General features: G+C 54.3%; 1 protein-coding gene across 1 annotated transcript in view; it reads left to right on the top strand.

Annotated features, from left to right (window-relative positions):
• Nucleotides 1-15332, top strand: part of SLC37A1 (solute carrier family 37 member 1) — a 60119-nt gene extending 44787 nt beyond the window's left edge. The window contains exons 14-20 of the mRNA XM_069472252.1: nt 237-322; nt 1328-1376; nt 2543-2616; nt 3206-3284; nt 9298-9395; nt 14131-14195; nt 14632-15332. Of these exons, the coding sequence (XP_069328353.1) occupies nt 237-322; nt 1328-1376; nt 2543-2616; nt 3206-3284; nt 9298-9395; nt 14131-14195; nt 14632-14647 (467 nt within the window). The 3' untranslated portion in view covers nt 14648-15332. The remainder of the gene's footprint in view (nt 1-236; nt 323-1327; nt 1377-2542; nt 2617-3205; nt 3285-9297; nt 9396-14130; nt 14196-14631) is intronic.
• The last annotated feature ends 1414 nt before the right edge of the window (nt 15333-16746 follow it).

Here is a 16746-nt window from a genome sequence, read left to right as displayed (position 1 = left end):
GACCCTAACAGGTGAAGGGACTTTGGGGCCGGCCTAAAACCCAAACCCCAAGGCTGCCTCCAGCCCCTCTCCTCTGACCACAGCCAGGGAGGCCTGCTGGGAGGTTGGGCCCGGGAAGGCGGCCCTGATGGTGCGCAGAGAGGGTTTGGGAAAGGAGGTGTCCCCTGCTCCGGCGACTGTTCCTCTCAGCGGGCTCACTCCGATGTAGCGCCTGAGCCCGCCCCTCTCCGTTGCAGGTGGAATCCTGGCAGGTGTGATCTCAGACCGACTGGAGAAAAGGGCCTCCACCTGTGGCCTTATGCTGCTGCTCGCAGCCCCCACGGTCAGCCCCCAGCTGCCGCCCCCGCGCCGCACGCAGCCTCCTCACTGCCCTCCCTGCGCAGCACCCGCCTCCGTCTGGCCCACACTCCGCTCTCCTGGTGGCTCCCACCTCCTGGCCTCCGAATCCCTCCCTGGGCCTGGTGGGGCTCCCTCCACTCCGCGCCCACCCCTGCATGTGCGGGCGTCCATCGTGGGCCAGGCACAGGCTGCTCCTGTCTTTGGGGCACCGCCTGCCCCCGACAAGCTCAGGCTCTGCCGTCCTTTGGGATGCCCGACACCCCCCACCCCCAGGCTCATTGACCCCTCCCACCACGACACTGGTTCCTGCTACTTTCCAAGCTCATGGCCTTGGGCAAGTGACTTCCCGTCTCTGTGCCTCAGTTTCCTCATAGGAAAAATGAGAATAACAGTAGTGCCACCTTATAGTGTGGCTATGAGGATTAAATTAAACAATAGCAGCTCATTGCTGTTTTTATCCTGGTACCTTTAGAGGTAGTCTCATTGTTCCTCACTTTGCGTTGTACTTGTTTGCACATCTGCTCTCCACTAGGCTGTGCCGGTCCCCAGGACAGGCACTCAAAGGACATTTAGTAAAGACTGAGTGGGCCCCTTCCGTGAGGACTCTGGTGCCACCAGGGGCAGCTATTCAGGGCAGACACACACCTGAGGACTCCGCAGTCAGACTGCCAGATAAGCTCAGGGGAGGCCGCCCCAACCCAAGTACGTCAGCATGGTGTGAGCGCCCTGCAGGGACCCCCGGGTCGCCTGGGGCACTTGGTCCAGAACTGGCACTGCTGGGACAGGGCCCGGTGCCTGCTGCCAAGCACCATCAGGTGCTGTCTCCAGACAGGCTAGGTAGGGGGTGTGGCCTGTGCTCTTTTATAGGGGTTTTCACTCTCGGGGTGGCTGCCGGGGAGTCACCTCCCTGGCTTTCAGAGTGTCGATTTCTGGGCACTCCTGCTGCTGCAGTGAACCCCCGTTTTACCTTGTTCTGCACTCTTCGCAGCTCTACACGTTCTCCACCATCAGCAAAATGGGGCTGGAAGCCACTATAGGTGAGTACACGAGGCCTTTCCTTTCTTTCATGCACAGTTTTTGTTTGCACAGCTTGGAGAGGTGAAATATGAAAATCAACAGAGAAGCATTGAGCTGGTGTAACTGGAGACATGGTGTGGCTGAAATTGTCCCCATGTTCCTCTTTGGGTGAGGCCATCAGAAGAGGCTGGGGACTCCTCCCAGGGGAAAGGCCTGCCAGTCTGCAGTGTGAGCCCGAGCATGAACGAGTGCAGGCCTGGCCTAGGACAGCGGTGCCCAGGGGAAGGAGCCACTCAGAGGACCCAGGTGTAACCTGGGGCAGCCCCTCCTGTGGTCTCTGCAGGCTGGCAGGGCTACAGCAGCCTGAGACCTGCACCCCTGGTGGTGAGAGCAGCCCAGACTGGCTTTTGGGCCATGGCAGGTGGCCAGGAACCCGGCGGTGTGACCTAAGCAGTGTCCAGCCAGGAGCCAGGGCAGAGCCAGGCTCCCAGTCCACCTCCTCCCCCCTGGCTTCTGTCGGCCGCCACTCCCGGAGTGGCTGCATAATGTCGGAGGACTGTTAGTGTCCTGCGGGCAGTGCTCTCGAGTTATGCCTCCACACTTAGCAAATGTTTCTGCTGCCCTGGCGAGCCAGGGGTGGGGATGTGTGCGATCCCACTAGCAGTTATCCAGCAAGCAGTGTGCAAGCGGAGCACAGGGTTTCCTGGGACCCCTCAGGCCAGAAGCTTCCTCACAGGAAGGAACCCAGAGCTAGCTTGGGAAAGTGGCCTTGCAGTTCACAGAAAGCGGGGTCGTCCTGCATGTGGCGAGTGCGCTGCGGCGGTGATGAGGGAAGTCCTTTCTGCTACAGGTAGAGCCGGGGCTGGTTTTAGCGTCCAGTGGACACAGACCCCAGGTCAGGGGCCTCGCTCCTCCTGGCGTGGCCATGGCTGCTGCCCGCTGAGGGCCGCGGAGCCTGAGTGCAGGCGCTGGGTCCGTGGGAGGGCGCACCTGGACTCGGGAGGGCCTCGCTAGGCAGGTCCAGAGGAAGGCGTTTCTGCTGCGCCCCCTCCCGTGATCCATGGGCCGCCTCTCCCGCTCCTGCCTGCGTTCCGCTCAGGCCAGGATGCGTCACCCTGGGCCTGCTGAGATGCGGGGGCCCTCCCAGAGGACACGGTTCCATCGCAACCCCTTCTGCTTCCCACAGCCATGCTGCTGCTCAGCGGGGCGCTGGTCAGCGGGCCCTACGCGCTCATCACCACGGCCGTCTCCGCCGACCTGGTGAGTGCAGCTGCAGGGGAAATGCTGGCCCTGTAGTCACCCCCCACTCGTGACAGGGACAGGCTCCGCTAGTAAGACTGTGTACTTGTATAAGCATCTCTTTCGCACACAGCCTCTTTGTGGTCTCGAGTCTCCCCGCACCCGCCCCGCTCCCACCCTTCTCTGAGTCGTGGGCAGGTTGGCCCGAGAGACCCACCCCTGTGTGGAGGGGTACAGTGGCTGTTCACACTGGCACAGCTTAGGGACAGGGACGTGTGTCATTCATCTTTTCATCTTTCACACTGCTGTGTGGTACCTCCGTGAGGGCTGTGATTGCGCTGATAAATATTTGATGAGAATCCAAAGAGGTCTTTTAACTAGAATACACTTAAACATGTATTTCTGATGATTTTTGACTCCTAAAAACCCCTGGAACTTTGCCTACCTCTCCAAGGTAAGCTTATCGTGGAGTTTAAACTTTCTCGGGGAAAACGTCCCACATGTGGAACTGTTCCGCAGAGCAGTGAGTTGTCATACGGAGGGGTAGGTTTATGTCCCACTGCCAGCGCTGCTAAGACGTGGTTCACGTTTGCTTTTTCCTCTCTTCTAGGGGACTCATAAGAGTCTGAAAGGAAACGCCCACGCCCTGTCCACCGTGACCGCCATCATCGACGGAACGGGGTCTGTAGGTGCGCAGAGACGCTTAGCCCCGAGAGGTTCACTGTGGTCATAGGGAAACCCCGTTGTCACATCCTAACTAACAGGCGCCCAGGATCCCAGTGCTTTGGTAATGCCAGGATCCGCTGGCCCCTTAAACCGTGCGCAGATCCACAGGGGACATTGGTGCACACTGTCGCGTGCAGTCGGGTGGCTCGGAGGGAGGGGCGTGTTGAAAGGAGGTGCGTCCTGGTGTCTGAGGCAACAGTTAGCAAACTGCAGCCCACGAGCTAAATCTGGTTCACTATCACTGTCGTTTCAGAAAGGACAGAATCTTACTTAAATTTAAATTATAGGAAAACTAGCGGGTCCAAAAGCACGCAAGATTCTGAATGTTACCAGCCTCGTTGAGGTTCCTGAAAAGACGTCAGTAGCATGTTCCAGAGTAAAGAAAGGTGGCAAAATAAGCAGCTCAGCCCAGGTGCAGGCAGCAGGGAGTCGGTGACAGGCTGAGCCTCCTCTTGTCAGCAGTCAGCGGCTGCCAGCAACGGCCAGGGCTTTCCTGAGCCTTTGTACAAGTGACCACCCCTGCCCGATGAAGGCCAGGGCGCTGGCTGCCCCGGGCACTAGTGGCCACACAAGTCCTGCCAGGAGCCAAGGTGCCTTTGATCCCTTTTTCTGTGTCTGGGAGGTTGGGAGGCTCAGGGGGCTGCCTGGCGTGGCTGCCACAGCTGATCAGGAGGGTCGTGGGCAGCGGCCTGGTGTGTCACCTGCTGTCCAGACTCCCAACCCAGGTGACGGAGCGAGAGAGGGTCGGCAGGTGAGAGGGACTGGGGGTCTCAGGGCAGTAAGGCAAGCATGTGCCAGACAAAGGCAGCTCGGGAAACAGCTCAGCCGGAGCCCAGCACTCGGGCTTTCCTGCTTCCTCTTGTCTGGCCCACGGCCTCGGTGCTGGCAGGATGGGAAACATCACAGCACCTTTCTGGGCACCCACTGCTGTCTCGTTAGTGCAGAATCCAAAGTCCTTCCCGCCACACGGCCTCTCTGCTGCTCCTCAGAGCACCAGGCCTGGCCCCTCGCAGGCCTTTGCTGGGCTGTGCCCCGTCCCTGAGAAGGTCCCCCATCGGCAGTCTCAGGCCACACTTGCTTGTGCCTGTGGAGGCTTTGCTCAGATGCCATCCTCTCTGTGAGACCCTCTCGGACCACCCTGGTGAGAACATGTGAACCCTCCTCACCGGACTCCAGCCCTCTCCTGTGGCCGCTCTTGTCCAGAGCACGTCCTGTTCCAAAACAGCGTGCAGCTGACTCCTCTGGTGTGCTGTCAGTCGCGCTCCGCTCGGTGGGAGCCGTGCGAGGACGGACTTTGCTTTGCTCTCTGCCATAGCCCCAGGGAGCCCAATCCCTGGCCGGTCCCAGGCGGCCAGAGTCGCAGGCAGGGCCCTGCGGTCAGGCTCACAGGGAGGAGCCAGGTCAGAGAGGCCCATCCTGGGCATGCTGGAAGCCCAGCCCCGCGCTCTTGCCCCGTTTCCAAGGCTACACATGATGGATCCGGCTGGTTCTGAGAAGTGCTGGCCAAGGTCACTGATGTCCAGAAAGCTGGGCTTTGGCCTTCGCTGCTCACTGAAGTGAGACCAGCCCCGTTTTTGTCCTTAATGTTGGTTCCTTCATTTTGTTGGATGTGTTGGGTGGTGTTGGTAGTCACCCTTCTGATGTCCCTTTTCGGGGCTCCTCTTGCGACCTGGGGGCATGTCCAGGAACAGGGAGGGAGGTGCTAAGGTGCTGTGCCGGGGGACCCTGCACAGAGTGGGCCGAGTTCCCCGCTCACGTAGCACGCGAGGGACTTTGGCCTGGAGAACACACTCGGTGGCCAGGCAGGAGAGCTGGCGCTGAGCTCCTAGTGGACCCTGTGACTGAGTGGCCGTCCCTCGGCCTTCTGTCCAGGAGATCTCTGTGAACCATCTGACTCCCGCCGGGAAACTCTCCCTCACAGCTGACTTGGAGCTCTGCGGGAGGCCCTCACTGCTATTTTAAAGCAGAGAATAGGAGAAAAAAAGAGAGAGAAATTATGAATTAGGTAAAAAAAGAAAAACACATTTTTCTTTACATTCTTCTCAAAATGAGCGGGAAACAGAAGCCTGTGGCTGAGAGTGGGGCCTCTGTGTCTTTGAACGGAGGGCCATTGGCCACTGCCTTTGCCCGGCCCACGAGGAAGGCAGGGGCCGGCTGGGACCATGTGACCATGGGCGGAGCCGCTGCACCTACCTCGGTTTCTGTAGCACTTCCAGGGGTGGGGGGTGGGGGGGATCGTGATGGGCGACCCCTCCCGGCTGTGCCAGCCATCCGGCCACTCTGCCCACCCATGAATGGTCGCCATGGAAACAGCATGCCTCCACCACTGCGTCCCAGTGGTTATTTCTGCCATGAGTACTGCCCAAGGCAGAAGCAAAATAGGACCCCAGTGGAAAGGCACGCCACTGCAGCAGCAAGCCCGTTCCCGGGAGCGTGTCCCGGTGTGTGTGCTCAGTGTTCACGTCTGTAGTTGGCACAGGCTTAGGTGGAGGCAAAGCTTGACTAATCGGAAGGCAGCCAGCGCCTTCTTACAGAGCGCATGTGCCACACAGGTCACACGGCACGAGTCTGTGTGTCCGGTGCGTTCACAGTGCTTGGAACCGCTTCCTGGAGGAATGCAGGTCTCGCCGTTTCATTTCTATACGTTTTCTCCAGAGCAATTGAATGTAGCCCTGTGTTTTGTCAAGTTAATTTCGGTTTTATCAAAGTAAAATGTAGCCTTAGAAGCCAGGTAGTCCTACCAGCTGCTTATGATGCAAATGGCACTCCCGCCCCCGCCCCTCAGCCGCTCCTGCTAGAGGCAGTCACTTTCAGCTGCTTCCTCGCGGCTCACCTGCGTACCGCGTGCCTCCCGATTCATCAGTTTGGACTTTACCTGCTGTCCTCCTGCGGCAAGACGGGACTGGGCTCCTCTACCCGACGTCCCCTGCCTTCCCCCTCCCCAGTGGTGCTATGCTAATGACAGTCACATCCCAAGGAACAAACTTTCATTACACATCCTTGGTATACACACTTTGCTTTATCCCTGAGCTAATAGTGCCTCATCGTTCCCTGTTGTCTGAGTTTCCTGCACAGCTGTTCCCACCCTCTGCACCACCACCAGGTAACGCTCGTCCCCCCTCCCCTGCCCTCACGCCAGGGCCTCCCGCCACCTGCTACACAGCTCTTACCTGGGGACTCTGTCAACACCATCCCGCCCTCCCATTTCTTGCCTGCATTGGAGCCTGGTTTCTAGATGCCTGTTTACTCCTCTTCTGTGCTGGCATTCTAGTAGCTTCCTGAGTTCGGGGGGTGAATTCTGAGAGTTTGCAGGTCCATGTAGAAACTCCTCCCTCCGAATCCCAGCATCCCCCGGGTCCCACGGCCGTCATGAGAAGTCTGTTGTCGCTCTTGCCCCGTCCTTCACTGCTGGCCTTTTCTTTTTCCCTGGGAGACCTCCAGGGTCCCTCCTGTGTCCCTGAAGCCTTTCTTCCTCCACTGTGCCCTGGGCACCTGCTCAGACTGGAAACACCTGCCCTTCACTTCGGGGAACCGATCTCTATTATTTCTTTGATAACTTTTCCCTACCTTTTTCTGTTTTTCCTTCTGAAAAACTTATTAGTCAGATGTTGGACTTTCTGGATTAATCCTTCAATTTTCTTTTCTTTCTTTTGTTCCCTTCCTGCCTGTCTCCTTGTTCTGCTGCTTTCTCCGGGATGTTCTTGACTTTATTCTCCACCTCTGTATTGGCCTTTTTACTTTTCCCATGGTATTTTCAATGGTCATTGATGTTTTTCTGTCCTTTTTGTGCATCCTGTCTTGCCCCTTGGGTGCACTGTGGGTTAGACTGAAGCATGCGTAGTTGCTGATTATGGACATCTTTTCAGCTACAAAAATCGAGAGTGTCGTACAGTTCAACCTAATTTCTTCTGGCTCTCGGAGGGAGTTATAGTTTCCTGGAAATCTCCTCCCTCGTGTGTTCACTTCGTCCACGTTCTCCCTCCTGCCCGTTTGCTTTCACGCTGAGGCACTCCTCAGACACAGGGTGAAGCTCGCCGTCCTTCGTAGCTTCACGCTTAGGAACGAGCCGCTGCGTCGTCCTTCCTGCACGGGAGAGTGTGCGGGCTGCTGGCCTTGCCGGTGGTGGGAGGCAGCTGGGAACAGGGGTAGGCGTCCTCAGTGCCCGCGGGGGGTGTGGCCCCTTGTCACCGTGTGGGGCCGTGGCAGCTGCTGGGTGGAAGCTGGTGTCTTTCCCTGGGTCCCTTCTTCTCGGTTGGATGCCTCACCCCTGCCCTTGGCTTGGTGTCACCAAAGGTTAAATTCCCCAAAGGTTAAGCTGCTGCTGTCCTTTGGGTGGGGTGGGGTGGGGTGGGGTCCCTGGATCAGTGAGGGCTGGGAGAGACCTGGGGCCAGAGGAGGGATAGAGGGAACACACCCAGCAGTGTGTTGTAAAAGACTCAGCCAAGGCCCCTTTTTCTTCTGCTACTCCCTCCCGTCTGTTCTCCCCTCCCCTGGCTCTGCTCAAGGCATCCTTGTGCCATCTCCCTCCTAGGACAGCCCAGCAGGGAGCACCGGAGCCTGTGCCAGTTGTCAGCCCTTTTAGGTCCATCTTCCAGAGTATGCGCCTTCTCTCGTCTGTACCGCTCTTTGTGGTTTACCATTTTAAAAATGCAATTATGGTCCATTTCATGGTGTTTGGGAGGTGTGGGGATAACACCCAGGAACAGTCTACCGTGTTTACCTGGAGGTTCTTCTGAGAATTAAAAAAAATACTGATGGGTGCTTCTCAGACCATGAGACTAGAGAAGCTTTGGAAGCAAACTCAGTACATACAGAGTATGAAGGACCCTCGTAAGCCCATCTCTCAGAGATTAAATTGCAATTAATAACTTGGTGACAGTTCTTTGTGCTTTTTACCATCTATCTATTAATTCCAAAACAAGCCAGCCTACACATGTATCAGAATTTATTCCAATCCCCTTTAGTAAACATACCAAACTGCTGCAACAAATGTTTTTATACAGCTGTCTTTGGGCATTTGGGGAGATACTTGCTTTCTTTTGTTTTTATAGTTTTTAAAAATTATTTTGACATATTTCAGACTTAGCAGAAAAGTTGCAAATCTAGTAAAAAGAATTCACAGACAGCTTAGTTCATGCACTTTACCATGCACCTCGTGTATTTTACACACACACATGCAGACTTATGTGTGTTTTCTGAGCCACTCGAGAGTGAAATGTAGACATGCTGTCCCTTTGCTTTTAACTCTTCAGTAGGTGCTCCCTGAAGACAGGGAATTCCTGATGGAACCACAGTGCGAGGGTGGGAATCAGGAAGTGCACATTGATAGAGTATTAGTAGTACTATCTACAAATCTTATCCAAATTTTGCCCAGTAACATTTTTTATAGCACAAAGATATCTAAGATTGTGCATTGGATTCAGATATCTTTACAGTACATTCAAAATAATAATAGGAGTATTGGATCAAAAGAATGGGCATTTCAAATGTCAACATACATTTCTAGGATTGGTTCCAGAAAAAGGCTGTGCCAACTACGCCCCCAGTACTGAGTAGTACCAGGTACTACTCAGTGTCCTTTATCTGAAATGCTTGGGCCCAGAAATGTATGGGATTTCAGATCTTTTCCTTTTTTTGATTTTGGAATATTTGCATTATAGCAGTTGAGGATCCTAAATCTAGAAATCCAAAGTCTGCAATGCTCCAGTGAGCATTTCCTTTGAGTGTCATGCCAGTACTCAAGAAGTTTCCAGTTTTGGAGCATTTTGGATTTCGGATTTTTGGATTTATGATGCTCAACCTACATTCAGCTTTTTACCCCTTACCAATCTGATAGACAAAAATGAGGTGTTACTGTTTTATGTGTTTTTCTTTAGTTATGAGTGAGATGTTGAGCATCATTCTGTGTATTACTAAATTGTCATTTGCCACAGTTTCCCTGAACAGCACCACGCATGTCCCTTTGCCTCGTTTCAGGAGCGGCCCTGGGCCCCCTGCTGGCTGGACTCATATCCCCGTCTGGATGGAGCAATGTGTTCTACATGTTGATGCTCGCAGACGCCTGTGCCTTACTGGTGAGTCCTCTTGTTTTTAATCCAAGCCTCCTTTCAGGAGCATCTCTGTGGTTGTTGGCCAAAGACTGGCAAAACTTTTTCCTGTGGATTCCTGCAGTTCTCAGGGAGGTTTGGGTCCTTCTGTCTTTCCCAAATATCCCTAGTCCAAGGCCCTTTCTCTCTCTAGTTAAAAAGAAAAAGAAAAAGGTCAGAAGCAGATCAGCCCGTTGCTCTGCAGTTTCGGACAGGACGGTGCAAAGGCCAAGCGCATGGAGCTCTGTGGCTCCGGGTCCCGCCAGTCACCTGTCGTGTGTGTGGCTTGGGCAGGTTATGCAGCCTCTCTGCTCTGCACTGTCCACACTTCTGAAATGGCATCATGATGGCACCAGTGACAGGACTGTGGTGGGGATTAAAGGAGCTAATGCACAGAGCCCAGCCTCCCAAACGGTGGCCGTGGGTGTCCTGGTGTCCCTCCTGCATCAAGCTGTCACACTGGAGGCGCAGCCAGGGCTCCTTTCACCTGCAGGGGTGGGAGAGAGTACAGGCGCACAGAGACTGCGTGCAGACGCTGAGCCGCCGCTGTCTTCCACCTGCCTACCCTGCACTCCTGCCACCTCCGGCACTGGGAAGACATGTGGCTTTTTTCAGGATGGAGAAGACCAGTGATGATGCGACAGTCACACAAGTGACTCCTGCAGGGGTGGCTGTTACGTGCTCATCCTTACGAGTCACCTTGTGCACACAGTCCCCAGCCCTAAAGCCGTGTCTCTCCTCTTGCTTCACCAAAAAAACCTGAGGTTGATTCCAGTGAAAATGAGTTGAGAATTTTAGAAATATCAGCTCCACCGATTCAATGAAAGTCTTATATTTTAATTCCAGGACCTCGAAAACACAGCTCCCCCACTGCACACAGAATCAAATGCCAACTCTCAGCTTAGGAACTTAGTAGGATTAACTGGCTGTTCTTCAGATCATTTCGTTCTTTTTAAATGCCTGGGGGTGTTAGTTAAGTCTCCAGACGTATTTCCACTAAGTAGCAGTAAAATTTCTATTATTACAGCTATATAGAGAATCTGAAAACTCTTCTACTTCAGACATACCAGGTAATGCATATCGAACATTGTTTTAGATGCACAGCTGAACTCTGAGAAAGCAACGGAATGCCCCAGGAGTCAGAATGTGGAGGCAGCATGACACACAAGCTGAGATAGGGCCGGGCGGGCCGGGTGGTCGTGCCCACGCTGAATGAGAGACAAGGCGTCAGGCTGGCACAAGATGGGGAGTTGGAACCTGAGACTCCCTCCCACGCCATGGCCCGCACAGGCTGTGTTCTCGGCGAGAGTGTCCCGGAGGGCACAGGCAGACAGCAGGCATCGGTGCCCATCTCAGCCTGCTCACCAGACTGAGGGGGGTGCGGAATTCCCTGAGAGTTTTTAGCCATAGACCTGCCCACAGTAAGCTTTCACTTTTGAACTTATATAAATACAAAAATAAATGAAATTGGTCCTTGAATGGCGATATACCTGGTTATTAGGCAAAAGCAAAGGGGGACAGTCACAACCCCACTGTAGGACATTCCTATGGCTAACACCCTGGTGAAGGTGAGCACACAGTCCAAAACCGTGGAGCACAGGGAAGAATCCACTCTGAATGACAGGAACAGATGCAACAAATAGCAGAACTGGACCCCAAAAAACCTGCAGATAAAAGTTATCAAATAAACTAAAAATAAATATATTCAACATTACTGAAGATATAAAAGAAGGAACTGTACTCATGAGAAAAGAGCAAACAAACAGAAGTTTAAGAAATGAAAAATGTGGTGTTTATCTGGGAAAAACTCAATGAATGGGTTAAAAAAATAAGATACAGCTGAAGAGAAGATTACTGAAGTAGAATATAGATATGAGGAAATTGTCTTTATCCAAAAAGAGAAAGAGATGAAAAATATTAAAGAGAAATTAAATATAAAATGGAGGACCAAATGAGGTGGCCTAGTAATATCTAATAGGAATTCCCGAGGAAGGGAATAGACCGGTATTGAAGCAATATTTGAAGAGAAAATAGCTGAGACTTTTCTAGATACATGAAAGACTCATTCTTAGATTCAGGAAATCAAACAACTTAGAATTCTGTACTGAGCTAAACTTGCATTTAAGAGTGAAGGTGAAGTGAGAACATTTTTAACCAAAGATGCTCCCCAAAAAAGTTGCTAAAGGATGTGTTTAAAGAAGAAGGAAGTTAGATCCAGAAGCAAAGTCTGAGATGCCAGGAGAAATGTGAGCAAAAAAGGTGACATTCCTAACGAATCTAAAGGAGTATTGACTGTATAAAACGGCTCAGCCACCTGTGGCCTCAATCTGGCCTGTTGTCTGTTCTTGTATGATCCTCAAGCCAGGAATGGTTACGTTTATTTTTTTAAAAAATCAACAAAGAAGAATATGCAACAGAGACCATATGGCTGCAAAGCCAGAAGTACCTTTACAGAAAAGGCTTGACTCTTGGTTTAAACAGCAGTAATGACTAATTTGAACAATATAAAAAAGAACTTTCAAAATACTAGACAACCAGTGAGGCACAAGTGGGACAGTCAGTCAAAGCACTCTGCAGTGCTCACCGTGTCAGCAGAGACAGAGCACGTGACTTGGAAAGCAGCGTGGGCAAGTGAAGACTCGATCAGTCCCGGAGAAGCTGGGGCGGGAGGAAGCAGCCGCAGTGTGGGGAAGGCAGGGCAGATACGAAACACAGGGTGAGATGGATGGAAACCATCCCAGCATGCCAGTAACCACAGTAACTATAAATGGACCAGATTTACCAGTTAAGAGCAGAGATTGTCAGGTTGGCTTTAAAGATCCAGACTCCGATTATTTACAAGAAACACACTTGCTACATAAGGATTCAGAAGGAAGATACAACAGGTAAGTGATCACCAGAGGAGGCTGGACTGGCGTGTTACAGGAAAGAGACCTAAAACCCAGCCACGCCGGGAGAGGGAGGCTTGTGGTGGTGGAGAAGGAACAGTCACCAGGAGGTGCGCCAAGCCCAGTGACGGCCAGCTTGAGTTGGTCTTTTCAGACCTAAAAACCAGACAAGCCTTTTTCTCTTTGCTCATCAACATGCTTTGTGCTATCTTTTCCCCAAAATAGACCAGTTTTTCCCCAAATCTGAGACTGAGAACCTCAGTGATCTGAGCAATCTCCTAGAATGTGCCCGGGGAGCCAGCAGGGGCCACCCTCCCTGCCTCGCCACCCATGCTGTTGGGGGCAGCCCTGGGCCCATGGGACTGGCCGCGCATGCCAGCAAGGCCAGCGCCGGCCCACAGCCAGGGCCCTGCCCTCTCCAGCACGGTCACACCAGCTTCCGGCACTTACGTCACTTTTAGGATTTGATCTCTGCCCTTCAGAATCGTTACCACTGTTCATAATTCATCCCATTCCTACAGGTGACACTTGCTATTTTCTTCCTCTTTTTTTCTCTTAATGATCTGCTTTTCATAATCCTGGGCCGCTTCCTACTAACACTTCTCACACATGGCACTCAGTGAGATTCAGATGTTGGTGAGGTACTGGCTCCAACGCAGCAAGCCTGTACTAGTGTTCAAGTTAGAGCTGGAGGTTCAAATTCATGGTGATAAGTTTATTTGGCAACAATCCTACTGCCGCCACCAGCACTGTTGTTAGCGCCTGCCCTGTTCCCACGGTCTCTGCCACCTAAATTGCAGCAAACACCATTCATGGCCAAGCGAAGCAGCTGGGCTGCATTGTATCTGTGGGAGGAATACCCATTCTCTTGAGCATGGACTCATGTCATACGAGGGACTTCTGAGCTCCTACCTCAAAGATCAGCATCTAAGAAAATGAAGCCGTCTCTGCCTTCTAGCGCTCTGCCCCGAGACCCAGTGGTGGAGTCGGTGTGTGGTTTTGACATAGCCCCTCTTTTCCTCTCCAGCATCCATGGCCTTGGGCCTCCCCGTCTCCTGGCCCAGTGGTCCGTCCTGGGTCTGAGGGCGCCTGCTGCCCTTTAAGAGCTGGGGGCCACCGGAAGCCAGCGCACCCCTCAGGAGCCCCTTCCAAAGCCCCAGGGCACTGCCCGGTTTGGAGGGAGCCCTTCTGTGGGCCGATGTCATGCTTAAGGAAATACCAGATCCACACTTGAAAATGCAAAAACATTAGTTAAACTTGGCGTGACCCTGGACCATGAGTCTGGATTTGTCAGCTGACTTTGAGCCCTTTGACGTGAGAAGGGTGCGAAGTGAAGGCACCCGAGGGGAAGGCTGTGACACAGCACACTGGTCACGCGAGGGTGGGCCTCGAGGGCTTCCCCACGAGGCCGGCTGTGCCACAGTAGCTCCGGATTCACCTGAGCAGCTCTCGAGGTCCCCCCCAAGGCCACCTGCATTGTGAGTCACCTTGTATTTATTTTCTGTGTTTGTCCAGTTTGGACATTTACGATTGGACTACTTTTATTTTAAGTGTGACTTGAACCTAGAAGTAATTCAGGCTGAAATCTGTCGTAAAAACCTTGTTTTCAGGAGCATGTCAGCCCTCCGTGGGGACGAAGCCCTCAGGCTGCAAGCACTGGCCGGGCTGCTGCGCTCTCGGGTGCCGGGGTGGGTGGGGGTCACCGCAGGGGCGGCCGCCTGGCAGGTGCTGCGGGAGCCACCAACCCAGGCCTCGCAGTGACCACAGCGCGTGCCTGCCGTCCGCTCCGCCCCCACCAGCAGTAACGGGTGGTCTTGTCTTTGTTTTGGGTGCAGTTCCTGATCCGCCTCATACACAAGGAGTTGAGCTGCCCGGGGTCAGCGACGGGGGACCAAGTTCCGTAAGTCCCCACTCCCTGCGTCCTTCCCTGGAGCAGGAAAGAGGCTCCCTGCTTGTCCTTTCAGGGCCCACCGCCTCACTCTCGTTTTCTCTTTTCTAATAAATGCCTCTGTGTGGAGATGGTGGTGGTAATCTCTCCTCAAAATGGGACTGGAAAATGCGAGGGAAATTGCCTCCTTTGTCATCGCTTTGTGCTGCAGCTCCCAGAGCTCTGCTCGCTCTCCCTGCCCTCCCGGTCCCCTCCCTCCCTCCTGCCTCCCTCCTGCCTGGCTGCCATGAAGCTTTCCCGCCTTCCCGTTCCCCTGCGGGAGAGAACCCTCCAGTGCAGGGAGAGAGGCTGCGGACCCTCCGCGGGGTTGCTGGTCGTGGATGAGCCTCAGTGTCGTGCCGAACCCCCGCTGGCTGTTGGACCCGCTGTGTTTTGTCCTGTCTTCCAGGTTCAAGGAGCAGTGACCACTCACGTCCCACCGGGGGAGTCTGGGCTCAGCCTCCACAAACTGTCCTTCAAGGAAAGTTCAAATAAAGGATCCTGTGTTGAAAAGAATAGTTTACTCTTGCCTTTTGCACGTGCACCTGGAAAAGACACAAAAGCCAACCCGAGAATTCCTGGTACTATTTTAAACGAGACGTGGGGCCCAGAGCAGAATAAGAAGGTCCACGTAGCTGCTGTCCCACTGCCTGCCTGAGCGGAGAAAGGCGACCCAGCCAGACAAAGGCCCTGATGGCGTGTGCCCAGCCCGCCACTCACATGCGCTGTGGCAGCGACGCAGGGCGGACGGGTGGCGCCCAGGTAGGCTCCGTCTCTCTCAGGTGCTTCAGCAACAGGACGTCCGGGCGTCCGAGCGCCGCGCTGGCAGGAGCTCTGGGGGCAACGTGCTGCCGTTTCCAGAGAGCCTGAGCACACCGTGTGAAAACACGGGACACTGGAACACACAAGACCACGCAGCCAGCAGGGAGCCGCCTGCACGCGACATCAGGGACCCAGACACCCGGGTCAGAAACCAAGACAGCACTCGGACCCATCACGTCACCCCAGAGATTTTTCCAGCACTTTCCGTATTCTGTACTGACTTCAGAACTGACTGTCCGGTGATGAATGGCAGTGAAGCAATAAAGCTGCCTGCGACGGGGCCCCTGTCCCCCCAGCTCCCGGTGTCCCCCCAGCTCCCGGTGTCCCCCCAGCTCCCGGTGTCCCGAGGTCCTCCAGGGCCGAGACTGCTGGTCCACCGCTGGGGCCGGGGCCGAGGGCCTCGCCCTGGGTGCTGGGAGTGGCAGGTCACGAGCCCGGCTGTGGAGTCACTGCACCACACGCACGGACACCTGGGACCTTTTCTAGATTCAGAGCAGCAGAGTGGATTATTTATTTAAAATGCGTAATGTGTTATATGAAGTTTAAGAAGTATAAATGGCGTTTTGTTATTTATTAAGACAAACTCCAATTGTTCTCCGGCCATTTTTCTCAGTTGTGTCTCGAAAAATACTGATCTGCCCTTTGAAATAAAATGGTTTTTCAAAAAATCTCCTGCAGAACTCTCAGAGAATGTCAATTATTTCTGCTCGCGTTTCCATTACGTGAGACAAAGGCAACTTGCAAATAGGGCGGACTGTTGTCTTCTCAGGATTGTGCACATTCGGGGTCCGGCAGCTGGCAGCTGAGGACTCAGCAGGGAAGGGCCCCTCCTTGGCACAGCGGCCAAGCCCAGGCCCCAGCAAACAGCGGTCTGCATGTTCCGTAATCGTGCGATTTAAAGTCTGTCCGAGATGCGTCCTTGGCTGGGAGGCGTCGCCCGGTGTGGGGAGCCGGACAGGCCAGCGCTGCACCTGGCGTCGCCGGTGGGGTCCAGGCTTCGAGCCTTCCGAGGAGCAGAGGTGGTCGACGTCTGCGTGGTGCATCTTCCTCGGCGCTGGACTGCTGTGTGACCGAAAGCTGGTTCGGGCAGAGACCCCCTCCCAGCGGCAGGACGGCCCACCGGGCGTGTCCAGGTTCTCGGCGGCCTGGCTGTGGGGCCTCTGCCCGCCGTCCTCACCAGGTCAGCTTCCTTTGGTTTTAGAGACAAGTTATTTACACATTTAAAATGTTTTCTATTACTAAACATGAAGTCCCATAAACACTAAATGGCCATCTGTGTTCCCCACATACATGGTTCCCTCAGCTCTTGCGGTTTCCTTTTCCTCCTCTTTCCACCTTGTTTCCTTCCTCGGGGGCCGCATTCTGGGGGAGCCTCCTTTTCTCCTTGCCTCCCTGACCCGGCGTCAAGCACCAGCCCAGCCCCCGGGCCCCAGAGCCGCAGTGGCCCAGGCCGCCCCTCGCCCCTGCAGGCTGCCGTCCCCGGGGACGGGCGCTGGCCCCGTGCTCGCTGCACAGCACGTCTTTCTTTCAGTTTTCATAGTCAACTGGATAAACAGAAACACGGAGGGACAAGGCAGAAGGAAATGTCACTCGGTCTGCGCAGGGGCCTTGGGAGCTCACTGCTCCCCCCTCCCACAGCTGCTCTCTCTGGGGCCTTGTCTAGCCGGAGGCCCAGGGAGGTGGTCCCCGGTGCGCCCCCACC

Source organism: Eulemur rufifrons, chromosome 7, assembly GCF_041146395.1.
Source record: "Eulemur rufifrons isolate Redbay chromosome 7, OSU_ERuf_1, whole genome shotgun sequence".
Taxonomy (NCBI): domain Eukaryota; kingdom Metazoa; phylum Chordata; class Mammalia; order Primates; family Lemuridae; genus Eulemur; species Eulemur rufifrons.
The sequence above is the reverse complement of the archived record's forward strand: the minus strand, read 5'-3'. Positions and strand labels throughout refer to the sequence as shown.